General features: G+C 41.4%; 3 protein-coding genes across 13 annotated transcripts in view; 1 reads left to right on the forward strand and 2 right to left on the reverse strand.

Annotated features, from left to right (window-relative positions):
- The window catches only part of TATDN1 (TatD DNase domain containing 1), a 31,470-nt gene extending 29,792 nt beyond the window's left edge, over positions 1–1,678 (forward strand). For all 6 annotated transcript variants that reach the window (XM_019973419.2, XM_070802485.1, XM_070802484.1 and 3 more), the window contains one exon: positions 1,486–1,678. In XM_019973419.2, the coding sequence (XP_019828978.2) occupies positions 1,486–1,588 (103 nt within the window). In that variant the 3' untranslated portion in view covers positions 1,589–1,678. The remainder of the gene's footprint in view (positions 1–1,485) is intronic.
- A 506-nt stretch (positions 1,679–2,184) lies between these two features.
- On the reverse strand, positions 2,185–16,904 carry RNF139 (ring finger protein 139). 2 transcript variants are annotated; one of them, XM_019973413.2, is made up of 2 exons: positions 16,366–16,904; positions 2,185–4,340 (listed from the first exon to the last, which is right to left on the reverse strand). In XM_019973413.2, exons 1-2 carry the CDS (start codon positions 16,595–16,597, stop codon positions 2,524–2,526), a joined length of 2,049 nt encoding a protein of 682 aa, XP_019828972.2. In that variant the 5' UTR covers positions 16,598–16,904; the 3' UTR covers positions 2,185–2,523. The 2 variants fall into 2 exon arrangements, with proteins under 2 accessions (XP_019828972.2, XP_019828973.1); XM_019973414.2 differs by having other exon boundaries at positions 16,417–16,901.
- A 6,263-nt stretch (positions 16,905–23,167) lies between these two features.
- On the reverse strand, positions 23,168–27,606 carry TRMT12 (tRNA methyltransferase 12 homolog). Of its 5 annotated transcripts, XM_070802480.1 has the most exons (4): positions 25,818–27,606; positions 23,972–24,036; positions 23,760–23,853; positions 23,168–23,454 (listed from the first exon to the last, which is right to left on the reverse strand). In XM_070802480.1, exon 1 carries the CDS (start codon positions 27,560–27,562, stop codon positions 26,174–26,176), a length of 1,389 nt encoding a protein of 462 aa, XP_070658581.1. In that variant the 5' UTR covers positions 27,563–27,606; the 3' UTR covers positions 23,168–23,454; positions 23,760–23,853; positions 23,972–24,036; positions 25,818–26,173. The 5 variants fall into 5 exon arrangements, with proteins under 5 accessions (XP_070658581.1, XP_070658583.1, XP_070658582.1 ...); XM_070802482.1 differs by lacking the exon at positions 23,972–24,036; XM_070802481.1 differs by lacking the exon at positions 23,760–23,853.
- Between the last annotated feature and the right edge of the window lie 322 nt (positions 27,607–27,928).

The raw sequence follows: 27,928 nt of genomic DNA on the forward strand, positions 1-27,928 counted from the left end.
ACAGACAGTAAGTATAACCCAAGACAGTAGTGCTGTTATAGGGGTAGGAACATACACAGGACAGAGCAGCTGCCTGCCCTGAGGGGAAATAAGAGCGCTTAAGTCAAGTGACATTTCAACTGTTTTCTAAGCTGGACTGGGAGTTAGGCCAGACCGAGATACACACACACCTTGAGCGAAGGCAGGCTGGGGAAGAGCTGGGAACAGTGACCGCAGTGTGGCAGAAAGTAGGATGCTCAGTAAGTGATAGGGAGGATAGGCCAGAGTGTGTGTCTCGTGTGCCACCATCTGTGGTTTAGATTTTACCAGGACCCAAAGGATTTTAAGCAGGAAAGTTACTTAACTGGTATCAATCAATCCGTATGGAGAAAAGACTGGAAGGGAGACTGGTGGCAGGAATCATACTGATTTCTCAGTATTATGTGTCAATTTCCAAGTAGTTAATAGAAGAAAACTCTGTAATTTGCTAAGAAAACTGGGTCTTTAGTGTCACTTTAAATGTTAATAGATTTGCTTTTAGCATACTTTGTCAGATAAAAGTTTCAGTCACTTCGTGTATGTTAAACAAAGCATTTGTCCCTATTATAGAACTTAAAAGTTCCAGTTAATCTCTAATCTCTGTCTCTGATTCCTCTAGGTGTTCATATTTTAAAAACCCATAAAGGGAAACAAAAAGCTTAAGACAAAGAATATTTAATGTTTAATTCGACTGAATTTTCTGATTCATGCGTAAGAAATATTCTGTCTACATTGCAATACTGCTAGAAAACACTACTGATAATTACCATCGTTCTAGGCAAAGAAAGTGAAAGATTGGCACCTTTCTGTTGCAGGGCAAAACCTACAGGAAGAGAAAGCGCTTCTCTCCCCGCCCTCCCCCCCAATAACCGTACACTTCCAAGTAACGTGTTCTTAACTTCCTCTGCTGTCACTGTGCTGGTGATGATGCGGCAGTTTCTTGCTGCCCTTTACAACTAGTTCTCTAAGCAATGGCTTTCAAACTGACTGCTATCCCCACAATACCACAGTGTGACTTGGTACATATTTGCATATATAAATATAACCTGAACAAAAATGGAATACTATTTCTCTTACTAATGCAAATGTAGTTTTAATTTTTTAAAAGTTCCTTATGACCCACTAATGTGTAATGACCCCCCAGTTTAAAAGGACTCTTCATTTCCACTGGTTAGTTCCGCAATTGTGGGACACATGTGGGCTGGTTTTATAATTTACTTGAACCTGGTTCCTGGCTCTAGTGACATGCAAGATTGTCCCAGAAATCTATCTGTAATTGCTTTGTTTTAAATATCCTAGCAGTTAAACTTTTCTGTTAACACTGCTGAAAAGTTTAATACATACTGTTAGGCTTTTTATGCTAAAGATGCTAAAACAGTATCTTTTCATTTATGTGGAAAAAGATAAATATCTTTAAAACAGAATATGTACTTAGAAGTTTAACTATCTGTTTTTGTTTTGTTTTAGTCAAATACTGGAGATAATGTCAGCAGTAAGAGATGAAGATCCATTGGAACTAGCCAATACACTATATAACAACACTATTAAAATATTTTTTCCTGATATGTAATTGATATGTCTCCCATTTTCCCACCATGTATATAAAATTTCATGATAAAACTTAAGTTTCAATAAAGGAATTCGCTGGAAGTTGTCTAAAGAGGTATCATCACTGCATACCACCCATGAAGTCAGATCAGAATTTTTTAAAATCACTTAATGTTTTGGTTTAAAATAGTGAAAATCCCCCAAAGTATTTCATTTTGTAATTTCTTTAAAAGTTCAAAAGGACAATGTTATGACAATGCTGCAAACACAGAATGGCTAATAAATATACTGATTTTTACATCAAAATTAAAACCATTAGCACATCCTGGTTTATACCAAAGTTTAGTTGATATAAATAAGCCTACTTCTGAACTCTCACAGTCTCTGATCTGAATCATTACTTTCAAACCCAGCTCAACTACAATGCTAATATCAAGTGTCAAAAAAGTCTCAGTCACTTCTGACAGCCTATTTTCCCCTTAATTGCAAAATACTCTATATACATATAGAATTTATCCTCTGGTCCAAGTTGTTTTATTTCCTTGATTTAACATAGTTTCCCCTGATTTGCATTTTTATTCTCTCACACCCATTTTAAAAAAAAACTAGGGTCCAGAGTTGGATACATCACAGACTTTCATTGAGGAATCTTTGGCACAGTTGACGCACCATATTATTACATCTATTAAAAAGTTATTTGTTCAAATTTGTCATAAAAATGTGAAAACATTTTATTCTATGTACAATAATGTACACAAATTTAAATAGGTCACCAAAGAGACCAGAAGTAATTAAAGAGGTATATTTACAGTAGCACATCACAGTAAACGGAAAACCATTCACAGATTCAACATTGATACTGTTTTTGTGCTTGGTTACACACGAAGTGAAGCAGATTACTCCATTTTGGATGAACTTAATTTTAAACAAATACCTCAATGATCAGTAAATGCTATTTTAATCAGTATCGTCATTAATCAGTTCTTCAGCTGCTGTGCCCGTGTGCTGAATCACTCCATTTCTTTCTCTCTGAGCGTCGTCATCACAGTCTGTACTGTCATCTTCATTCAATTCCCTGTCAGATTCGGCAGCAGCTTCTCTTACAGCTTCCTCTGGGTTTTCATTGGGTGCAATAAATCCATTGTTGTTAGATGTATTTGTGTTATCCTTGATATCATCTTCAATGTACACTTTTTGATGGCACATTGGACAAGTATCTTGAATGTACAGCCACTTCCGAAGGCAAAGTGCATGGAAATAATGATTACACGGTGTGATGCGAGCAGATGTTGTAAATTCATGGTAGCAGATTGCACATACGTCATCTATTTCTTGTAGGCGGCTCCCCTTTATTTCAGGAAGTGAATTAATTTTTTTTACAGCAGTTCTACGATTCATGAATGTCTTCCAGCCATTTTTTGCTTGTAAGTAGATGTTAAAATAGGCATGTAAGCACATCATACAAGCCCGGATTTTACTTCCTGACTCAAACATCATAGTATAAGCCCCATTTCCAAACATTACTACTCCAAATATAAATTCAATAATATTGCCTGTTGAACGAACATAGTAGACATAATCATCAAGCTTTTCCCAGAGGACATTATAGTAGCCATCAATCATGAATAACGTATACACAGTGAGAGAAACTATTACTTTTAAGCAGAGTTCCACACAAAAGGCTGTAACTGCAAATAACCATGTATTTAGTGCATAGTGATGCCAAAGAACATAACTGAGTATAACAGGAAGAATAAACAGGCAAGCAGAAACAAAGAGCACAGGAAAATGTCTACGAAGAGATGACACATGAGAGGCACTGAGCGACATTAATACGGGGTCTGTCATTCCATGGATGAAATGCAGGACTGCTGTTAATAAAAGGCACATGTTTCTGCTTAAGCGGATAAGTCTCTCTTCTGGTCTTAGCCCACTTAAACCAGTCTGAAGAGCCAAAATGAAAAATAAAACAGGTGCTACAAAGCCAAGTCGCCTATCGTCTTCTTCAGTTGACCCAATGAAAGCCAATATTCCAAGACCCAAATAATGGGCTATTGAGGAAATTACAGCACTCATGCCCAGTACAGTGAGTGTAGAGTCACATCCACTAATTATGAGATTGCAAATGAGGTCCCAAAAATCATCCCAAGAGAGAAAGAAGGAATCAGTTTCATTGGCCATTCTTAAAATGTATATTAATACTGTAGCCTGAGCTGTAATTCTTGTTAGCCAGAAGACTCGCAGGACGTCTGGGAAACGAATCCTCTTCCATGTGTCCTCCATTAATAACTGTAATCCATAAATTCGATACATGTGCCTCACTAAAAGATAAACATATCTGGTGGAATAATAAAACCACTTAAGTTTCACTGCCAAGACAAGCACTGTATTTAATGTGAGAATCAAGGAAGAAGTAAAAACTAAAGTCTCTCGGATGTGTAACGGCAGTTCTGTGATTAAGCCTATTACAGGAACCAAGAGATCCAAAATAATTAACTGTGAATAGATGGAATGAATTTGGAGTAGTGTGATGTATCCAATTCCAAACGTTAGCTGTAGAACAATGAGTGCCATCCACAGCGAGGGCCCTTTTCGAGGAAGCAGCTCAATTCCAAAAGCTGATGTGTTGTAGGCACCATAGAAGTCAATGTGCAAAGCAGCATAATAATTTACCAACACTGAAGTCGCAGCTAATAGAAAGGCGGAGCTGTACATGTAAAACTTGAAAAGTGATCGCTGTGACAATATCAGAACAATACTGGATACAAACATACCTAAAAAAAGAGAGAGAAAGAGGTCATTCAAACGAAACGTTGTTAAAGCATGTTTTTCCACTAAAAGTTATGATGTTCTTCCTTTAATAAGCGTGAACATTTTCAAACTGATGAACATTATGCCTCAAGACAGTTTAGGCTTAAAGGCCCGTAAGTGTTTTGTAAAATCAGAGTTCACCAGGACAGATCAAACACATCCTTAAAATCTTACCCCTTATTTTCTAATTTTCAGAGTAATTCAAGTAGCATTATATCTCCAGAAACCAAATTACTAAAATATTTCCAAGATGAGATTGTTGTGATAATACAGTTTAACAAGCTTTAAACTTGAAAGAATGTATATTATAATTTCAGAATTATTCAAAACTAGTTTTCTTAGATACGCCTGTCATTTAAAAGTAGACATTTAATTTCCAAATACATGGGATTTTGTTTAAAGTATCTTTAATATTAATATCTCATCTTGATACCAAAGCATTTAAATGCTTTCTTCTCTGAAATTACCCTCCGTGTTTTTTTCAGCTTTAACTTTATTGAGGCTTTCAATGGGTAGATGGAAGGTATCTCCTGGTAAATGTCACACTGCACTTGAAAATATGTGGGTTATTTTCAAATATCCCTTCATACTGATTTCTAACATAATTCCACAATGATAAGAGAACAGACTCTATATGATCTCAATATCTTTGGACCATGAAATTTTTGCACCTTGTTTTATGCCCCTGGATATGTTCCAGTGTCTCCTAGTTTACAGTCTATGGGAACTTAATAGAATTTGTATCCTGTTATTGTGTGAAAACTGTATAAATCTGAATTATGTTGAATTGGTTCACAGTGCTTTTCAGGTCTATTATATCCTACTTCTCTGTATACTAATTCTATTATTTTTTGAGAGTTTGATATTGAAACTCCAACTAAAAATCTTAATTTATCTACTTAAAAATTAATTGTAATATATAACTGAACTATATATAACCTTTTTTTTGTATTTTCCAAATCTCTTGTATATGTGTTATCATACTTTGATAATGTAAAAAATTTTGAAGAAAACCTTAAAAAAAGTTAAGATTACTTCATTACAAAAACACTAAAAATAAGCAAAATGGACATTTGTTCCTATTAACTCTGAGATTTTTCTTAAAGTGTTCTTTAGAATGTCAAGTTTAAGTTTTACATTTATAGTTACCCCTATTTCCTCCTTTTACTCAAACTGTGAACTCCTGCTGGCTCTTATTTTTCCTGCTGCTTGAATTTGGGAATTCTCCCTTGGGTCCAAGTTCACTTTTTTTCTGTATATACTTTCCTACAGATACCAAATATGTCCTCCACGTTTCCTTTCTCCTTTTGAATCTTTTTCTTCAAATGTATGTGTGTACCAAGTTGCTTCAGTCATGTCCAACTCTTTGTGACCCCACAGACTGTAGCCCGCCAGGTTCCTCTGTCCATGGGATTCTCCAGGCAAGAATACTGGAGTGGGTTGCCATGCCCTCCTCCAGCAGATCTTCCTGATCCAGGGATCAAACCCGCATCTCTTTACAAATCCCTGCATTGGTAGGTGGGTTTATTGTTTCTTGTTTTTTTTTAAACCACTAGCGCCACCTGGGAAGCCCTTTCTTCAAACAGTCATCCTTCTAATTCTTCAAACTAAAACAGCATTCAGAAAACCAAAACGTATTTTAGTAAGTTTCCCCCTCTCCCACACTATAAGCACCAATATACGGTCTCATAAGGTGCATCCAGCACCTTCTTTCTTGGTGCTCTGACAAATTTTTAAGTGAGACTACAATAAACATTATTATCCAAGGTCTCAACTATAGAAACCACATCCAAATATTCATCTATTTCTACTTCTGCACTGCAACTACTATACTCAGAATTTCTAAAACCTAAGCCTAAACTGACCTCAAACAGCTCTTCCTTACGATTTCCAATTTCAGTCAGAGATACCATTATTATTCTTTTAACTGTACCTTTAGACCCCCATCCTCAAACTCTGAAAATTAGTGACAAAATCTACTAATATCTATACCTCCCCTTTCCCTCAGTGACACTCATCTATTAGTCTGTCTCAAAAACTCTTTCATTCAAATTCATCTACAAGCCACCAAACTGCCTTTCTTCATGTCTTTGCTCAAAATACTGCAGCAGCTCTGATATTACCGATTAAAATCTACAGGTCTTGTTCTAACATTCAAGGACCCAATTTGCTTTAAAGTATCAATAATATTCCTCTAAACACATGAACCAACACTCCAGATTTCTTTCTTAAACACACCCCTTCTTCTCTGCCGTAATTACAGTTGTATTTACATTCTTCTCTTTGCTTGGCAGGATGGCCCCATTCAACTTCCCAAATCCCTGACTGTCCAAATCCTACCCATCCTACAGACACTGAGACATCACCTAATATTGTAGTTTATAGTTGTGTGTGTGTGCTCAGACACTCAGTCATGTCTGACTCTTTGTGACCCCATGGACTGTAGCCCGCCAGGCTCCTTTGTCCATGAGGATTCTCCAGGCAAGAATACTGGGGTGGGCTGCCATGCCCTTCTCCAGGGGATCTTCCCAACCCAGCAATAGAACCCAGATCTCCCACATTGCAGGTAGATTCTTTACCAGCTGAGCTACCAGGGAAGCTCCAGTTTATAATAACCTGACCAAAAGATCTTCACGACCCAGATAATCACGATGGTGTGATCACTGACCTAGAGCCAGACATCCTGGAATGTGAAGTCAAGTGGGCCTTAGAAAGCATCACTACGAACAAAGCTAGTGGAGGTGACAGAATTCCAGTTAAGCTATTCCAAATCCTGAAAGATGATGCTGTGAAAGTGCTGCACTCTATATGCCAGCAAATTTGGAAAACTCAGCAGTGGCCACAGGACTGGAAAAGGTCAGTTTTCATTCCAATCCCAAAGAAAGGCAATGCCAAAGAATGCTCAAACTACCTCACAATTGCACTCATCTCACACGCTAGTAAAGTAATGCTTAAAATTCTCCAAGCCAGGCTTCAGCAATATGTGAATCGTGAACTTCCTGATGTTCAAGCTGGTTTTAGAAAAGGCAGAGGAACCAGAGATCAAATTGCCAACATCTGCTGGATCATGGAAAAAGCAAGAGAGTTCCAGAAAAGCATCTATTTCTGCTTTACTGACTCTGCCAAAGCCTTTGACTGTGTGGATCACAATAAACTGTGGAAAATTCTGAAAGAGATGGGAATACCAGACCATCTGATCTGCCTCTTGAGAAATCTGCATGCAGGTCAGGAAGCAACAGTTAGAACTGGACATGGAACAACAGACTGGTTCCAAATAGGAAAAGGGAGTACGTCAAGGCTGTATATTGTCACCCTGTCTATTTAACTTATATGCAGAGTACATCATGAGAAACGCTGGACTGGAAGAAACACAAGCTGGAATCAAGACTGCCAGGAGAAATATCAATAACCTCAGATACGCAGATGACACCACCCTTATGGCAGAAAGTGAAGAGGAACTAAAAAGCCTCTTGATGAAGGTGGAAGTGGAGAGTGAAAGAAGGGAAATAGATGGGGAAACAGTGGAAACAGTGTCAGACTTTATTTTTCTGGGCTCCAAAATCACTGCAGATGGTGACTGCAGCCATGAAATTAAAAGACGCTTACTCCTTGGAAGGAAAGTTATGACCAACCTAGATAGCATATTCAAAAGCAGAGACATTACTTTGCCCACAAAGGTTCATCTAGTCAAGGCTATGGTTTTTCCTGCGGTCATGTATGGATGTGAGTTGGACTGTGAAGAAGGCTGAGTGCCAAAGAATTGATGCTTTTGAACTGTGGTGTTGGAGAAGACTCTTGAGAGTCCCTTGGACTGCAAGGAGATCCAACCAGTCCATTCTAAAGGACATCAGCCCTGGGTGTTCTTTGGAAGGAATGATGCTAAAGCTGAAACTCCAGTACTTTGGCCACCTCATGCGAAGAGTTGACTCATTGGAAAAGACTCTGATGCTGGGAGGGATTGGGGGCAAGAGGAGAAGGGGACGACAGAGGATGAGAGGCCAGATGGCATCACTGACTTGATGGACATGAGTCTGAGTGAACTCTGGGAGTTGGTGATGGACAGAGAGGCCTGGCGTGCTGGGATTCATGGGGTCGCAAAGAGTTGGACACGACTGAGCGACTGATCTGAACTGATTATGTAATATGTCCTTGATAGCAAGCAAGGATCTGAACTTTTATGTCTATGGATCCCAAAATATTGTGTAGAAAATAAAGTGCAATTAGTATTCACTAGGGAAATAAACATTTCTGTTGGATTCTGAATTATATTTTTAAAGGCATCCATGAAACACAGCCCACTTGGAAATGAAAAACTATGACAAGACAAAGCTGAGAAATGAAACCCTGGAGTACAGAAAAAGTGACAAACTCCAAATTAAACACCCATCTTCCCACGTGACTTCAGTATGTAACCAAGACCAATAATGCACATTACAATGGAGGCATTTCACAATCCACTGCAGTTAGAAGCAAGAACGAAGTTCCTCCAAATGATGACTGCCCACAAATTTTATTTTGTGCCAATCTGTCAGGTCATTTGTGAAAAACAGAACAGAAGGAAACAATCACCTGGAAGATATAAATACAGCAACCTCCGTGCAAGAACTAACTACCTGCTTTCCTGAGCAAGTGGGCCACTAATAATCTCCCCAAAAGCTGACAGCTGGGAATGGCCCTTTCAATAGAAAATGGGCTTTTTTTTTTTTGAACAGGATTAGAAACCCCTTCCATAGAAGGTAACAGGAAATGGAATTTAATCAGCTGCCATATGTAATCTTAATTTCTCTAAAGAGAAAAACAAAAGTCAGTAGTTTTTTCCTGAGACAAAATTTAATCTAAAATAAGTCAAAACTAAATCAAGATAACTTCAGTTCTACTTTATGCCACTTTTTAAAAGGAGAGAGTTAAGTAGGAACTGTAAATTATTTTTAACTTGCTATTCACAAAGTGGTAAATTAATCTTTACCTGTCAATATTGATGAACTTTGCTATAACTTATAACCAGACTTTATTCTAATAGCTTTATCCCCACCACTAAAGCTTATTTTTACACACAGATTAAGGAATGATTTGGGTTTTTAGAAATACTTCTGGATAAAAACTGCCATTTTGCTTTGTGCAAATGTACCAAAAGAAAAAAAGAGAATATGACAGGCAAATAAGGCAGTGAGACTACAACTTCAAAGACTGGATATCTCCTTGTAAGTAACAATCTTATACTATTATCTCTTTCCTGATTAAAATCACTTCCCAAGATTTAATAATGACCAGAATTTCCTGGTGGCTCAGTGGTAAAGAATCCACCTTCCAGTGCAAGAGACACTGGTTTGATCCCTGGATCAGGAAGCTCCCCTGGAGTAGGAAATGGCAACCGGCTCCAGTATTCTGGCCTGGAAATTCCACAGACAGAGGAGCCTGGTGGACTACAGTCCACAGTCCATGGGGTCGCAAATAGTCAGACACAACTGAGCACATGCATGCCACCACAAACATTTTGAGAATAGTATAAAATGATTTTAATTCCTACCCAAAGTCTGTATGCATAGGAGGCCCTTAAATTTTTCCTTTATACTCATGTTCCTGTGTATGGAATACAGAATCAGCTCTCATTTTCATGGCAAAAAAGTAAGTCAACTCTCCAAGTCTCTCAAGTACTCTTCCCTCTCAAGGCCTTCAGGAAGTGTTGGCAATAACACTGAAGTTTGGTTTCATTTTCCCAACTCCAGACATTCAACTCTTGATATTTAACCTGTAGGCCTAAGAAAATTTAGCTCCTAGACAGAAGTTTCCTCGTTAAGATTTAAGAGTGACCTGCAATGAGTAATCAAGGCTATATATAAATGCTGCTTTACAAGGAAAAAGCACCTTGGGACAGTGGCAAATAGAACTAACTAGCATCACAATTTAGGGATCTGGTTCTCCAGTAATTCGAGTTTTACTTAAGTGCTCAAGGCAGGAAAAGGGGCAGGAATCCAAGTCAATTCAGGCGCTCTGAAGATATATATGAACTCAATTCATAAAAGAGTTCAGGGCCTTTTCAATTTGGATTACCAAAAGTGAGCAAACAAAACAAGCAGACAAGAAAAAAAAAAAAAAAACCCCAAACCAAAAAAACAAACCACCATGTACGTTATACAACACAATGTTCAACTCTTTTCTGTGTAAAGTCCATTCACAACCTTTCTGGAAGTTCGGGACTAAAAACTGGAAGGAAATAATAATAATACAACTCTCCAAGTACCTTAAATACTTTTAATATATAACATATAACCTAAAGCAAGCTGTGGAAAAACATTTCAACGCCTGACAGAATAAAGATGAACAGTACTAAAATAAGTGTTATAACTGCCTTACTACTCCCAAGGGAAACCTATGCAATGAAAAGTAGAACAAATAAAACATCTTGAAATGTTAATCTGTAGATGTACCTGACAAACTATAGGATAAATTTTTTCTATCAAACTTAAAAAAATGATACTAAGTCCTTTATTAATAAGATAAATTGCTTTTAAATTTTAACAAGTATGTTTTTATTAAAAACATATGAACATGATTTTTTAAAAAGTCCAATCCCATAGGTATTAAATGAAGAATTAACCAAATTTTGCATAAATAAACACACTCATGGATAAATACTTCTTTTTGCTTTTTACCCAAAGGAGATCCCATTATAATAATGGAGTCTTTTTTAACCTTTTCAAAAAACTGCATTTCTGAATACTCAAAGAGGGCATCTTCTTACTTATTGACCATTCATATTTCTTCCTCTGTGAAATGCCAGTTTATCTTTTGCTCATTTATTTATGGAGCTGTTTTTCCTTGCTGAATATAGTCATTTAAAAAATATTCTGACTACAGACTCTTTGTAGCTATCTGTAATGCAAGCATCTTCTCCAGATGTAGGACTGCTCTTTTCTCTTTCTGATGCTCCCTTTGATTAACAGAGGTTTTTAATTTTAATATCACTGAATTTATTATTTCATACACTTGCTTTTATATAGTTTTAAAGAACTTTTCCCTTACTCTAAGATTAAAAAAAAAAAGTTCTACATTTTCTTCTAACTTTTTAAAGTTCTGCTTTTCACATTAAGATACTAATCCACTTTGAACTATTTATATACTTATGTGAGGTAGGGTTCAATATAATTTTTTCCATTTAAGTAACCAAATGGCCACAAATAGAATAATTTACCTCAATTGTACTTCAATTCTACCTCTGAAACACATCAAGTTTCTCCTCATACATAGGTGGTCTGTTTCTGGGCTTTGAACTCTATGCTGTTTATTGGTCTATTTGTCCATCTCAGTGGTTCTCAACCAGGATCAGATTTTGCACCAATCATTTGGCCACAATCCCGCCACCCCCACCACCAAAGAATTATTCCTCCAAAATGTCAACGGTATCTGCTCAGACTCCCTAGGCTATTCCAATGCAGTCAATCATTACAATCACTTCACTTTGTTTTTACAGTCACAGGTTTTCTGAGTTCCTTCTACAGCACCAAAAGTCAGTCACTTTTTTCAACAACTTCACTGCATGGCTGTAACTAGTACACATACACAATGAATAGATTCTCTTTCAACAGAGATTTAGATTAACAATTTTTGTTATTACCAACAATGCTGCAACGAATATTCTTGCCCACATTTTCTGTAAAACTGTATCTTCAGGACAAATATTCAGAACTAGAATTGTGAGTCAAAAGGTCTAATGAATTTTAATTTCAGTTGACAGTGCCAAGTGGCTTTACATAAAAACAATAGCTTACCAAAACTGTTTAACATCATCTATTTCCCCATACCTTTGCCAAACTAGTTTTTATTCAAACTTTGAATTCTTTACCAATCTTGCAAGTAAAATTTTAACTGCATTTCTTTAATTATAAATGAGGCTGAGTAATTTTTGTTTTGCTTATTGACCTTGTACATTTTATTTACTCTGATATGCTTATCCTGGGGCCTATTTTCCTCCGGGAGTAAATATTTTTATCGGCAGAGTAAAACTCTTACTAGTACTTCAACTAAATATGACACAAATATTTCCCCCTTGGTGTGTCATTAAAAAAAAAAAACTTTGTAAAAAAGAATTTTGTCATCAAGAAGTATTTCATTTTTATGTACTCAAATTTATCAAAACTTCCCTTGTAATTTCCGGATTTTCTCCTATGTTTAGAAAGGCCTTTCCATGTCGATGAATTGTCATTATATGAGTAATACTATTAAAACAAACTCCTATGCTTGCATTTTCTGCCTTGGATTTAGATTTGCTAATTCAGCATTACACTGCACTGGGTTACATTTCATTTAGCACTTAACACCTCCTAAGAATAGCTTAATATTCTTAAAAATTATATATATTATGATAGGATCTAATTTGGATCTCCAAAGTGAGATGCTTTATATTCTGATCTGCAGAATTCTCGTATTAGTTTAATAACAAATAAAAGTATAGTAGTAATAGTTTCTTGTAGGAGAGTAAATTCTTTGGACACTATAAATAAAACTGGATGCAGAAAAGATTTCCATCTTGACAATTCCATTTTAAGAAAAAGGTGAGATTGACAAATTTTGAGATTTATATTCAGTAGTACAGAGAGGTCTACAATTATTAAAAAACTACCCAGGGAGAACAATTGACTTCAACCATCTTTGGGTATCTTTTACACACAAACCCTCACTCTGAATAATAAACAAGATGCTTCATTGTTTTGTTGTTCAGCTGCTAAATCGTGATTAACTCTTTGCAACCCACCAGGCTCTCCTGTCCTTCAATGAATGATCCTCAAATATTTAGCACATTTATTTTTATTCAGGGTGAAATTTTCCCCCACCAAAACCAGTTTTTAATAATTTTATTATTCTTACAAATATGATAAATTAGTATAATTACATTGTCATAATGTGAGGAGCTTCCTTTGGGGCTCAGATAGTAAAGAATCTGCCTGCAATGCAGGAGACCTGGATTCAATCCCTGGGTCAGGAAGATCCCCTGGAGAAGGAATGGCAACCCACTCCAGTATTCTGAGCCTGGAGAATCCCATGGACAGAGGAGTCTGGCGGGCTATAGTCCATGGGGTCGCAAAGAGTTGGACATGACTGAGCAACTAACACACACAATGTGAGGAGCAGTCAAGAGACAGACTTGGAAAATATTTTGTATTTTTCATTAAAATCTGACCCAGAGAACATTCTGCAATCAAAATTTTCAAATAAACAGCACCAACATTTTGCTAATGACTTCCAAAAACCAAAATATCTGTAACACAGTAGTATGGTCTTAACTGAAGTATAAAAATTTTGTTTAAAAGCTATTAATACCATGTTTACTAGTAGCTACAATGACATGTTCCTTACTAGATTCCAGATACTGTTATAAGAGCTTATAGCCTTACTTATTGCCGTTAACACTCTATAAGAGAAATACAGTATTATGGTTCATCTTCACAAAGGTGAAGAAAAGAGGCACAAAGCAGGTAAGTAACTTGACAGAGTCACATTCTTATTTAACCTGTCAAATACTAACTTCCATGATTTGCTACATAAATAAGAAGCATGGATATAGTACAAAGAAAATACTAGTTCAGTGTTCTTGAATTACAAAAGAGTTAATCAAAGAAAATACTCGTTTAAAGTTCCCTAGCCTGAAGCTCCGGAGGAGGCAATGGCAACCTACTCCAGTACTCTTGCCTGGAAAATCCCATGGACAGAGGAGCCTGGTAGGCTGAAGTTCATGGGGTCACCAAGAGTCGGACACGACTGAGCAACTTCACCTTCACTTTTCACTTTCATGCACTGGAGAAGGAAATGGCAACCCACTCCAGTGTTCTTGCCTGGAGAATCCTAGGGACGGGGGAGCCTGGTGGGCTGCCGTCTATGGGGCTGCACAAAGTTGGACACAACTGAAGCGACTTAGCAGCCACAGCAGCCTGAAGCTCAACCGTGAGCGCCCTGCATTCTGTAGTATACAGGCCAGAACATTCAAGGCATTGGCTACACCGCTGCCAGAATGACTTTGTGAATCCTCTCAAACCCAGTTTTGTGGGTTTTTTTGGCTCCTCCACTTTGGCCTCTTCCTGCCTCCTCTCAAAGCAGAAGCAGGGGAAGCCCCTCCTACCACCCTCAAGTCCATGTTACATTTGTTATTTATTGCCCAAAACAGAACTGCGTAATTTCAAATTTCATGAAGTTCTCTAGGAGTCTGTTAGCTTCTACTCTCTAGCAAACTTTCTCTTCTCCTATGGGGTTCAAGAATAGAAACGATCAATGTTCTCCATTTCTCAGTCTCCCCACTCCAGGAATCAGTACAGGTACTGACTGCAGGCATGTATGTTATCATGTCATCATTTAAGGTGGATGAGTGTGTGTATGGAGGGGGGGAGGGGTTGGCAGTCATGGGCTCAGCTGGGACCACCTTTCTATTTATATAATGAGACAAGCAACTGCCTTATTATGATGAGGAACTTCTAAATGACAGGAAAAAAATGCTTTCCCATCAGGTTCCTGTTCTTATTAATTTCACCGTAACATTATTTAACTAATTTCATTTTTATCCCCCCCCCCACCCCGCAACTATCAGGATTAAACAAAATATGTTAAGTACAAAACATTAAGGTTGCTAATTCTCTTTTTATATTGTGGTAGAAAACATAATAGTTTCAGGTGACCAATATAATGATTTGCTATTTCTATATACAGGAAATCACACAGCTCCATTTTTGCTACAAATGATGAGGGCATCACATTTTTGCAGTGGTAAGTGAGATTACGTTACTGAGAAGTCTTGTGCTAAGGAACATCACATTCACATCTGTTAGTTTTTAAGATGTAGTGCTATGATCATTACTATACCATTCTGTATCTGGATTACAGCTGTACTGAGGAAGAAAATGAGGCACACCTGATGTCTTAACGTTAAGTCTAGGATCTTGCTGTGTATCAACCTCTAGGACTTTCAGTTTCCTCATCTGTAAAATGAAACTATTCATAACACCACCCAATCTCCTTTGAGGGATTTGAGGGATTTTTGAAAATCAGCTTAGATAATACCAGTGAAGATGCGCTGCAAAAGTAAATTATCAAAAAATGTCAAGTGTTGTTATTTATCGCTGAAAAGAAAACTCAATATTATCATTTTTAAAAAGAATAAAGTAGCAACAGATGGCTTCTAACTCAGAAAGGCTTAGAAAACATCTCACCATCCGCTTGTCCTCAGCAACACTTCAAAGGCACTACCTCACTAAAACCTGACACTCTACCTCATCAACAAAATCTGCCACGTTTCAATTCCTTAAAAACTTAAACATAAATGCTTCTCACTCTGGCAATGCAAGAGAAAATGGGGAATGAAGTACATGATGCTTTTCACACTCCACTCTTACACAACGAAGACACTGATTTTCATAAATCTCATCAGTTTCTAGCCACCTTTTTATAACCGTTCTCAATACCTTCTCCTCTATTCACGGAAAATTTTAGGACTCATTATTAAGTATCACCTTCTTCATGAAGGTCTTTGGCAAGTCTCAAGCTTTGATTCACATTCTCTTTCATGTGGATGTCATTCAGATGACAACACACGAATACTGCGCATTTTGGAAAGGGGGAAACTGAGGCCCAGGTCTCGGCACGAAGAGCCCAAGGTCACACACGGCGAGATGGCAAAACGTAAGCAGAGGTGCTGTTTTTCCAAGGCTGTCGCATAGGACGCGGTGAGACAAGACTCACTCCCCAAGAGAGCAGCAGGCACAGGGCCACATGCTCGCACATCGCTGCTTCCTCCCCACCCTCACTCAAGAGGCAAAAACCAACAGGAGGCTGACTCGCTGGAAGGACCGCTCTGCTGTCAACTCCGAGACAAGTGTCATCTCCTCCCGCCCGGCCCACAAAGACGCCGCCCCCCCTCCAACTCGGGGGGGAAACGAAACTAGTTGACACACACACGCCCCCACCCCCATCCACCTGCGCACGGCCAACTTCCCCCTCCTGCACCTCTCGGCCTGCTGAGCCGTCCCCGGACGCATCCTACCCGGTTCCTCTCACCAAGGAGCCGGAGGAAGATCTGGAGTCCGATGCAGAACCGGCTTTGGCTGGAATCGTAGTAGGAGTTGAAAATGGCGTCGATGATGTAGAGGCAGGGCACCCGGAGCGCCACTTCGAGCGCCGCCCAGACCTGCTGATGGGCCATCCGCACCTGCTGCTGCGGGGGCCCCACCGCCGCCATGAGCCGCTGCCACACCGGGGCTGGGCGGGCCGCGCGGGGCAGGGCCCGGGACGGCGGCCGGGGGCGGAGGCGAAGGCAGGCGACTCCGCCCCCGCCCTCCCTCTCGTGTCTCTCTCACGGCCCGCCCCGCCGCCCGCTCGCGTCTCTCGAGCTGGAGCAGGCGGCGGAGGCGGCGGCTGAGGCGGCTCCCGGGAGGCCTCCGGGTGTCGGTGTTTCCGGCAGGCTACGGTCTGGCTCCTCCTCCCTCCACCGCCTCCCCCGCCCGCGGAGCCACCATCTTGACCTCGCCTGCCCGCCTCTGCCGTTGCTGCTGTTGCCAGACCGGGAGGCCACGCCCGCGGTCACGCGAGACCGCTGAGCCCGCGCGCGGACGTTTGCGTCATAATCCGGCGCAGTCATCACGCTTGGCGTAGCAGATGACCCTCTCGTTACCATGGTTTCTGCGCCTTCACGGCTTTTGGCGCCACCCAGTGGCGCAACCTCCGGGTAGCCGCCTCACCCTTAAAAGCGTCGGGGCAGTGCGGGTTTCCCTGTTTCCGCGGACGGGAATTACTAGTTGCTTTATTAGAGCCCATTAAACGTCCCATAAACATGATTCAGAGCTGCTGGAGTTGGAAAGCCAAAAGGCGCCGCCCGCCAGAGCTACTCAACTCCACCGACAGGCCGGGTCTCAGCGGCCGACCTTCCGGCAAAGATGCTACCAGGCCTCCTGGGGTTCTGTTGGAGGCGTCGCTGCTCGCGGGCTATGGAGCAGACGCTGTGGTTTGGGCAGGGTGTGGTAAGCGATACCGAGAAAAACATCCCTTTGCACATTATCCTTGTGTCTCCTACCCGATTGGGCAGAACTGCGGACCCTAGTTGGCCACATTAGGATGTCAAGGACAAGACCTCTGGCCTTGGTATTTGGGTCACATCTTTGAGGTAAGATTACCCAGGCAATCCCTTCTCAAGGCGGAAGAGACCATACATTTTAATGTTTCTGTAGCGGATTAGAACATAAGACTCCAGAATAAGACATTTTGACATGATTATTTTAAGCTGAAGATAGTTGGGACACAGCAGGAACAAACAAAAATCCTTCCACCTCAGCACTTCCCCCCTTCCATTTGCTTAAATGATCTTAATTTCGTGAAAGTCGCTCAGTTGTGTCGACTCTGCCTGGAATTCTCCAGGCCGGAGTACTGGAGTGGGTAGCCTTTCCCTTCTCCCGGGGATCTTCCTAACCCAGGGATTGAACCCAGGTCTCCCACACTGCAGGTGGATTCTTTACCAGCCGAGCCACCAGGGAAACCCTAAGAATAAAGGAGTGGATAGCCTGTTCCTTCTCCAAAGGGATCTTCCCGATCCAGGAATCAAACCGGAGTCTCCTGCATTGCAGGCGGATTCTTTACCAACTGAGCTATCAGGGAAGTCCTCCATTTGCCTAAAAATCAGACGTAAATTTCTATTGGTAAAAGTTGTGTACCGCCCCCTTACCAAGAGGACAGCTCAAACACCCTCAAACCTTATTAAACTAATCCTTATCTTCCATTAGTTTCCCCCCAAATGTTTACCTTCCCAGAGTTTGCCATTTTTGAAAGCCTAAACAAACCCTTTTCCTTGTATCCATTTCTCTACAATACATTGTTCTTTGTTAAGATGCTGTATAAGCTCCAAACTGTAGCCACCTCTTTGAGTTATTCGACACTTAGCTTCTCCCAGGCGTCTGTGCACCACATGAGTCAATAAACTCTTCTTTATCTCTTGTTAATTAATTTTATTTTAATTTTTATTTTATCAGTTTAATTTCCAGGACCCCAGCCACAGAACCTAGGAAAAGGCGTTTGTCTCTTTCCTACACTTTCTTATTCATGTTTTAGCAGTTTCTGATTTAAATCTGATGCACATATTTTTATTAGTATAAGAATTTCTAATTAAAACTAAATACCACCTTGGGACCAGAACTTTCAGGATGGTGGCACAGTTGTTCTTGTCTTACTCAGATATGACTTCAAGCAAGTCTCTTTAAACTCACTAGTTCTCACTTTCCCCATCTGTAAAAATGAAGGTTTGAATAAGATCCTGACAAGGACTTTAAAATACTACCTTAAAATTATATGAGTGAGGTAGTTTTTAGAAAAATTTTAGGAATTTTTAAGATAAAAGATAAACTTTCAAAGAAACAGCTGCAATTCACTGAATCTAATCTCTCTGGCTTCTACTTTGGTTTGAATGTTGCACAGCTCATGTATATAGTAAACTGAGTCTACTCAGAAAAATAATGTGGTGTCTATGTATTAATAAATTACAGTGTTCAAAAATACAAATCTGTTTCATTTGACATTAGTGGTTCAAAAGCCTTTTCAGTAGCTCTAAAGAGCCCTTAGATGTCAAATGTGTAAAACTTAATTTGAATTTTCAGTTTATATTTTCATCAGCCAAGTCTTTGTTACATGCAACAGGAATTGATTCTGGGCTATCTGAAGCAAAAGAAGGTTTTGTTAGAGAATTGTTTTAATTATGTCCTCAAGATTTCAAGCTCCAAGAGTGACCATGCAGTTGGTCAAGCGTATTGTATTATATATCTGTACCCAGGGCTTCCCAGGTAGCACAGTGGTAAAGAATCTGCCTGCCAATGCAGGAGATGCAAAAAATGCAGGTTCGATGCCTGAGTGGAGAAGATCCCCTGGAGAAGGAAACTGCAACCCACTCCAATATTCTTGCCTGGAAAATCTCATGGATAGAGAGCCTGAGGGGGCTACAGTCCGTGGGATTGCAAAAGAGTCAGACACCCGTCAGCACACAGGCATCTGTACAGAAGCTGCAGCAGAGGGTGGATACAAGCAGCTTCCTTAGTGGAAGAAAAAAGGAAACCAGCACTTAGAATTTCTACCCCCCCCCCACAATGTATTATGTATTTTTTCCTTTGAATGAAAGATGGGGATGCTAGTTTGAAGGGTAGGGATTGATAGCCCTCCCCAAAGGATAAATACATACCATAACTTTATCTCAGACCTTGGGAATTAATTAAAAAATAATCTCTGATCCTAAATTACTTTATAGTTTTTCTCATTAAATTTCAGATACACTTATCAAGACCAGTGAATCCCATGGCCATGTGCCCACTGAAACACCACCTTTGCTGTAAATCAGGTCCCTAAGTCAAAGGCAGTATTATGCAGGACACATTGATGGATCAAACACTTGGAAATCATTGGCTAAGTAGTCTGACCAACACCTTGTGGGCAGGAAAGGCAAACTCATACCTGGCGACGGCAAGATTCTAGTCAGGGTCAATCACTGTCCTTTCAGGATAGAAGTCCAGAGTAGTCAACATGCTATCAAGCAGATGATGTTGTATGAAGTGCTCAGGGCTGAACATGAGGGAGTGGCCCGTGGGTGAGTGGAGGCCATGTTGCTGGCCTCTCACCTGCATTCCTGGACATGACTACATACATGAGCCCAGTACTGGGTTAGCTGGTGACACGGCTGCTGGTTAACTAGCCACACCCATTTTCTTGGTTGTTGAGTGCCTCTACTATGGTGGAGTCCCCAGTAGGCATTGTTATACAACCCAAAGTTCTTTACTCACATGCCCAATCCCATAGATGTCTCTACTGCTGCTTCTCCAGGCTTCCTTGTCCCCTGTCTTCTAATCATTTTCATTCCAGGCCCCTAATCCCCTAACTTATTTGCCACTTGCCAAGAAGGTCTATTTTTACTTCAAGCCACTTCCCTTTCCACACAAAATGGATGATCAGGAATACTACCCCAAACTCCCCTGTCATTTAACTACTGAGTAGGACTATAGGGCAGCAAAAGTCTGTTTTTGTTTTGAACCCATATCCCAACAAACCAATCTGTGAACTTAGCTTGGGCTTTTTTGGCCTCCATCAGCTAAACAAAGAGCCTCTCAAGCAGCCTTAGTTGTGAGTCGTGGGAGGGACCATGGTGCCAGAGTTGTAAGTGTGATGTGAGAGCCTGGGCCGCCTGCCTGTGCACCTGTTTTCCCCCGGCCTACTTGTCATCAACCCCAGGTGTACTGTTTCCACCTTATGATGGATTGATTGGTGCGTCTGACAAAACAGCTCATCACGGGCAACTTGGGCTATAGGGTCACTTAATGCCCCACGAGATGCTGTTCCTACCAAGGCCCATCAGCATGCAAGGAGCCATTTGTGAATGACATGTTCTCCACGGCAGATTCCTTGGCCTTGCTACAGAAACTAGAAGTCTACCTTGGGATTCTCCAATTGGAGTCTTGCCATAAACTCTGACTGCTTTGCTTATCAGGTACCCCTGTCCTGTAGAAAATCTCCTGTATCGAATGACTCATGCATTAACGCTAATTACACTGCAGCCTGTACCTGCTACATAGCCTTTATGTGCTCTGCATCCCATTGAAAACTGGCAGCCTTCCAGTCACCCAGTGTATGAATCAGAGCAGTATTCCCAGGTTCTGAATTAAGGCTGGAGCTTGATGTGGTTCCTTGGTGGCAGAATAATACTGATAAAATGAGTGAGATGCAAAAATTCATTCTTTATTGTGGAGACATCTTGACATTCAAGCAGACCACCCTGGACCCTAAAAATTTCACTGATGTAAAAAAGGATGCTGGTTCCTACTAGTGATTTTTTCCTATCCTACTAGTGATTATTTCCTATCCTTGGGAAGGAAATGGCAACCCACTCCAGTACTCTTGCCTGGAGAATCCCATGGACAGAGGAGCTTGGTGGGCTACAGTCCACGGGTCACAAAGCGTCGGACACGACTGAGCGACTTCACTTATCTGGCCCAAGTAGTAATGATGTCATGAATGTAATAGTGACATTCTGTGGAAGGTTCAGATGGTCCAGGTCTCTCCAGACTATATTATGACAGAGGGTAGGTGGGTACTGTTTTCTGTCCTGTATGAATGCAGTTGCTTCTGACCCCACATCCTCAGGCCCAGTTCCAGACTCATGGTTCCTGTTGGTACTTTAGGTTAGGTCCTGAATCTCCTTTGGCACATAGGCCCACTTGAGAATGTTGAAAGTAGACAAAGTGAAGGGAAATGAGCTTCAGAACTGTTTTTTTTTTTTTTTTTTTCATAAGTATACATAGCTTTGATTTTAAAATAAAACTCAATTACTAAGTCTATCCATCTATATCTACCTGCCTAAACATGTTATACCAAAATTCAGTTTTAGCTTCATATTTAATATTTTCTGCTTACTTTTGATTCAACCTTGACCTCTTAAATACCCAGAGGCAGATACCTGTTTTCTTACTGTTTCTGGCCTCTCTGAAATCATGTGTGATTGTTGGTCAATAAATCTTGCAAGTTATCATATCTAATCAGAAAGATATCACTGCTAAAACATAAATGTAGCAAGAAATTCTTATGTGCTTTACACATTGAAACATGTCAACTGAAGTGCATTATATATATTTATTATTGCTAGAGTGAATTTCTTCAATGATTGTGAAAGCTGTACATTTATGTACAAAACAATTATTGTAAACTTCTAAATAGTTAAAAAACTAGACAAAATTTATGAAACAACACAAGCCACTGGACATAGGCAAACGAAGGGGGCAACGGTCCACGAGAGCTGGAAAACAAACAAGGTGAGCCATACAGTTGCTTCGGCCCACTGCCTGGAGAAGCATTCTAGGCTGTGGCACAAGAGGCCAGGGGAGGCCAGCAGACTCCCTGTGGTGAGGAGATGGGGCTGGGAGTCCTGGGAGCCCAAGTAACTGTGGAGTTCACAGGGTAGAATGCCAGGAAGCAGAGAGCCACACACAGAGGGAACTCCAGAGATCCGCTGACCAGGCCCTAAAAGCATTCAGCTGAGTAATGGCCAGCCCACGTGACAGGAAACTACCGAAGGCCAACAGAAGAACCATCCGAAAGGATTACAGGAAACAATACTCAGAGCTCACACACACAGGGTGTGGATAATTCCTGTTCCTACCAGCAAGAGCGGCAAATGTCCTAATTCACAAGGCATCAGTCAGAGAATGAAGAACGGTCTTGCTTCATGATGGAAAAAAATTAATGACTAAATGCTGCTCTGACAAATGCTCAAAACAAGTTTCAAAAAGATCAAACTGTTTCCAAGTAACTTACCTGTATTCCAGAACAAAACTCAAAAATGTTTTTAGAAATATGAAAATAGTTTTAATCATTTAAAATAATAGTTCGGCTTGAAAATGACTATTTTAATGGCTTGTCCAATGTGAAGTAGCTGCACCCTGAGGCTGTTCAGAATGACATATATTGAGTTTCTTCTCACACATGTGTTCAGGGTGGGAAAAACTGAAATTAAAAATGCTTTTTCTAAGAGAAAAATGACCTCATAACCCCTATATTTCCGTTCCAGTTAAATCCTGCCAGTTAAATCCTGATTCATGTAGCTCATTATTGTATATCAAATGTATTATGCAAAATGTAATAATTATTAAAAAAACCTAATGCCATCCATTTTTCTTAAAAAAAAAAAAAAAAACCACTAAAGATATGGTTTAACTTGGAAAAAAAAATGCTTTTCTATAAACTAGTTTCTCATTTTAAATTTGCATATTTAAAATTATACATGATACTGGTATATTAATACAAATATATAATTTATTAAAATTATGGAGTTAATGAATACAGCTTACAGTTAAGAGTTTGATAAAATTATTGCTTTTTAATCACAACTTCTCCATCAAGTGGGAGCATTAATCAGCAACTAATACTGACACCTACGAAGGAAAGCTTTAGAGCTTCTACAAATTCCTAGATTGAATCTGTAAGGAACTCAGTGAGCCTCCTGACTCCTTTAGTCTTTTTTCCTTGGTTTCATTAGACGTCTCTTCTGGGTCAGGCCATCCGGCAAGTGCTTGGAGAAAACTGTAATGTAAATGGATATACTCAACTGGAGAAAAAGGTTAAGGGACCCTTATTTTCTTCCATTCACACACAACTCCTGCTCACTCTGGAACTTTCAGCCTAGGCATCCCTGCTCCCACCTTCCCAGTCACCCTCTCCACCTCCCACAACCCAGATCCCCAAATGTGGGTGGTGCCTCCCGTCGTGTGCCTGTAAATACCCATTTGTTTCTGTATGTGCACTTAGTACATGGCACTGACATTGCTTCCCCCATGTCTATGTCACCAGATGGTGATTCCATGTAGGCAGAACTCAGCTTCACTCACCTGTGTCCCTGGCCCTCTACCCAGTGCCTGATGCGCAGAAATCACAGAACATCCTCATTAGCCAGTTAATGGCCTTCAAAATAAGGACCTTCTGCTATAAGTAAAGCAGATGTGTAGCAATCACTCACAGGCGAACTGGGAAATGGTAGTTACCCTCATACAAAGACTGACGGAAATATTCAAGATATACCAGTCACTGTGATGACAGTTACCGTATGTTAACTCATTTAAACCCAAACACCTTCCTTTCAGGACACGTTCAGTTGTTAACTCCAACCTACAGATGAGGAAACAAAATAGAGATTGACGATTTGCCTCAGGTCACACTTCTGTGTAGACCTGCCAGGAACTGAATGAATGAACCTGAATTCCATGAAGGCAGAGCCCACATGTCTCCCTTCCGCACTAACACTCAGGGCCTGGTATGCAGGACAAGGTGAGTGAATTCACCTGGGCGCACCTGACATGAGCTGCCTCTCCCACACCTTATGGCAGGAAGGCAGCCTCAGCCCCTGGACATGTGGCTCCCTGACTCGTTCCTCAGTCCCCCCCGCCCGCCACCTTCCTCCCCATATTGGCTCAAGCCCCAGCCTGCCATCTTGAGCTTGAGGAGAGAAAGCAGTAGGCACTCATGTGAGAAGAAACCCAGTGTGTGAAAGAGGAAATGATGAAGGCAAACACAGGAAGGCCGCTCTGTGGATGGGAATGGAACCCAGGCTCCCTCTGCAGGATCACATGACAGTCTGCTCTGCACCAGACACTGTTCCTTTTAATCCTTACGTCAACACTCATCTTCAGCCTGCCTCTCACTGCTGCTTCTGTTCCAAACTGATCTACTGGCACCGCTTCAAACACTCTCTGAGCAAACTGGCACCTGTTAGTCTCTTCAAGCAGCACCTGCTTCCACACCAACTCCACTTAACAAAATCTCACCCAGTTTTTAAGACCCACTTCAAACACTACCTCTCTGAAGACCTCCCTGAGAGAGCTTTTCTTCCCCACTTTCACATTTCGACAACAACTATCACCCACGTGGCACTTACTGTGTCCCAACTCTCTGCATTTGTTAGGTCTGCTGCTAGCTTGGGAGACCCTCAGAGACAGCATCTAATGTCTCTTCATATTTCCTGTGGCTCATGTAGACAGCAGGCATTTAATATTTGCAGAATAACACACATAGCAGCAATCCTGTCCTTACTGCCACTGCTGCAAGAGAAGGACAGGCAACCCAGCCCAATGCCAGGTACAATCACAATCCTGAGAAAGCCACACTTTGCTTTTTTTTTTTTTGGCCAGGCCACACAGCTCTTGGGATCTTGGTTCCTTGACCAAGGACTGAAGCCAGGCCACAGTAGTAAAAGCCTGGAATCCTAACCACTAGGCCACCATGAATACCCAAGCCACACTTTTCTGTATTTCTTTCACCAGGCAAACAGGCCCATATGGCTTCAAAGTGCCCCAAAACAAAGCTCTGAAAGGTGATTCTTGACTATTAGTCACCCCAAAAGTAAACTGACTCCCTATAATTAGTCATTTCAACAGTAAACCAAGGTGAGGCCTGGAAAACTCACAATTTCCGACATTCCTTAGGGCTCCTTATGTTGGCCCTCATGTTGCCAGGAAGGAAGATGGAAAGGGAATTGGGGCCTGTAAAGATCCTTGATTTTAACTCAAACTTTAAAAAATATCTAGCAATTGGCAGCTACTGCACAAGCTACAGTTGGAAATCTAGTTTTCCTATCATTTAATGTAGTCATTCTTTAACACTTTCTCTGCCACAATAAACCTAACATAAGACACACTCTCTCCACCCTGCTCCCCACACACTCATTTAGGAATGCTAAAGTAGGGAATGGAGTCAGTACACTGGAGTAAGTGTTGTCTTCGTCCCTCCCTAATTTAGTCAGTCATAATAACCAAACAGCACCACTGTGTCTTGCTTTGGACACCACTGCTTAGACAGATTTTATTTCTCAAGTCCATTCTCCTCCCATTGCCACCACCATAGTACAAGCCACCATCATCTCATGCCTCAATAACCACAGAAGCCCTGCTCACCCATCTCCCTGCTTCCATTCTGGCACCACTCCAGGCAAGTTTCCATATTACAGCTGCAGTGATCTTGAAAACTGCATTGTGTCTTCCACTTGACAGAACCGAGGCCAGAATTCAGACCTTGTAACTGTGCAGACAGGTCTCATTTCAATAAGCCACACTGCTTTCTCCCAGAGATGTGGCTCATTCTGTTAGCATGTTAATGGAAGACAACTGAAATTATATGTATTGACTGAGGGCCTGCTTTCAGGGTCACAAAATATTAGATTACCAGGAGACAAGAGGGGTGAGACCTGGCCTGAGCTGATGCTTTCAGGGTCACTCACAAGTAGATCCTCCCATCTCAGGATCCACCTCCTCTAGCCAACTAGATGACAGGGGCGGCATTCCAAATCCAAGACTATGTGATCCACGTGGGGAGCATAGGATTTCACTGGTTGGATGTGCAAGATTTGTGTCTTCCACCGTTTTCCATGCACTTGATGAAGAAGTGTGGCAATTCGAGTCTCTGCAGCTTTGGCCCACCTCTGCCACTCTGGCTTGGTGGCCACTGACAGCGTTTTCCTCCTAGAATCACTGGTAGCTCCATTATTCAACTGGTTGCTGATAATCTGATGAGGAGAAGGCCAATGCTCCTCCATCTCACTGCTTCCAGGAGGCTGGAGAGTCTTCCCTGGGAAAGACTCCACATTTTGGTGAATATGCAAAATGCCTCCAGCATCCTGTTTTAGCACTCTGCAGGCAATGGGCCAGCCTTCTTCAGAGCTGGGAATCAGCCCCAGATTCACCCGGTCGGCAACGTTTGATAGCTTCAGTTTTCTGTTATCCCCAAAGTGTATTTGGCATCGATCAGCTACTCCATTGAGTTCAAGGTTATTTCTCAGAGCAACTACCGCATGGGGATTCCACTCACAAGCGTGGACGAAAGCAGCCTCGGCATGAACCAGGAAAGGCAAGGTAAAATAACCAATTCCCGCATAGAGATCCACCAGCACTTCTCCGACGCAGGGCAGCGACGCCACACGAAGCTTCTCAGTGATGTTTCCGAAGGAGAACATGCACTGGGTCACGTCAAACTTATACCGAATCCCATTATCCACATGCTCTACCCAGCCGTGGTCGCCCAGCAGCAGACTCACTGCTGGAGTCCGAGTGCTATCCGGGGACACCCGCCCTCGTTTGGCCAAACGCTGGGCGCCAAGTGCCGAGGCAACCGTCTCCCAGAGTTCTGGTTCCAGATGTCTCCATTGCTTGGCTTGGAAACAGTCCTCACTCAGCAACAAGAGATCACCGTGTCGTTGCCAAGATCGGGGCAGGTCAGCCTCCAACTTGGCCGACCACGTCACTCCGCGGCCCTCTACCCAGCGACTCACCTCAAGACACAGCCTTTGGGCAGGTGAGTAACTCTGGGCCTTCTTTGAAGGAACAGGATCCAGGAGCTGCGTCGGCACACAGGTGCTGCCTGGAGCCACACGATTCCTCAGCTCTCGCAGATGCTGCTCAAGGAGGGCCTCTCTCAGAACCGGTAGCGCCACGGTGCCATCCCGCAGCTTTTTCACACGGTGCTGTCTATCCAGGAGTTTGTGCTTCTCGAGATATTCCCTGTATCGCTGAGTAAATCGAGGCTCAGTCACAACTGCAACAACAGCCGTGGGCTTCCCGCCTGCCCCTTCCATGTTGCTGGCCCCACATTCTCTCCGACTCCTTCCAGGAAACTCCCTCTGCTTTGCCTCTGCACATCCACGCATAAAACAGGAAGAAAAACGCGCACAGCGCCGGCGGGGGGCCGGAAGTGACGTCAAACAGGCAGGCCGGAACTAAATTACATTATCTCCCTTGTTGACGAACGGTGTCGGGGTCGCCGTTGGGTGTGAAGCCGTCACCGTCATCTTTGTTGAGGTCAACCATTACTTGCTCCAGCCTATACGAAAATTAGTAACAAGGAGGACTTATAAACTTAGTCGACTTGAACTGTCGATTTATAAACTTCAAATTAGTTGGTATCCTCCGGAAGCCTCAGACACGCTCTTTCATGCTGTTTACCGATCAAAAGAGAGACGTGAACCTGAAATGATGCCCTATATTTGGAGAAAGCCTTCCCTTAGTCTCGTGCT

This window comes from Bos indicus, chromosome 14 (genome assembly GCF_029378745.1).
Source record: "Bos indicus isolate NIAB-ARS_2022 breed Sahiwal x Tharparkar chromosome 14, NIAB-ARS_B.indTharparkar_mat_pri_1.0, whole genome shotgun sequence".
Classification (NCBI taxonomy): Eukaryota; Metazoa; Chordata; class Mammalia; order Artiodactyla; family Bovidae; genus Bos; species Bos indicus.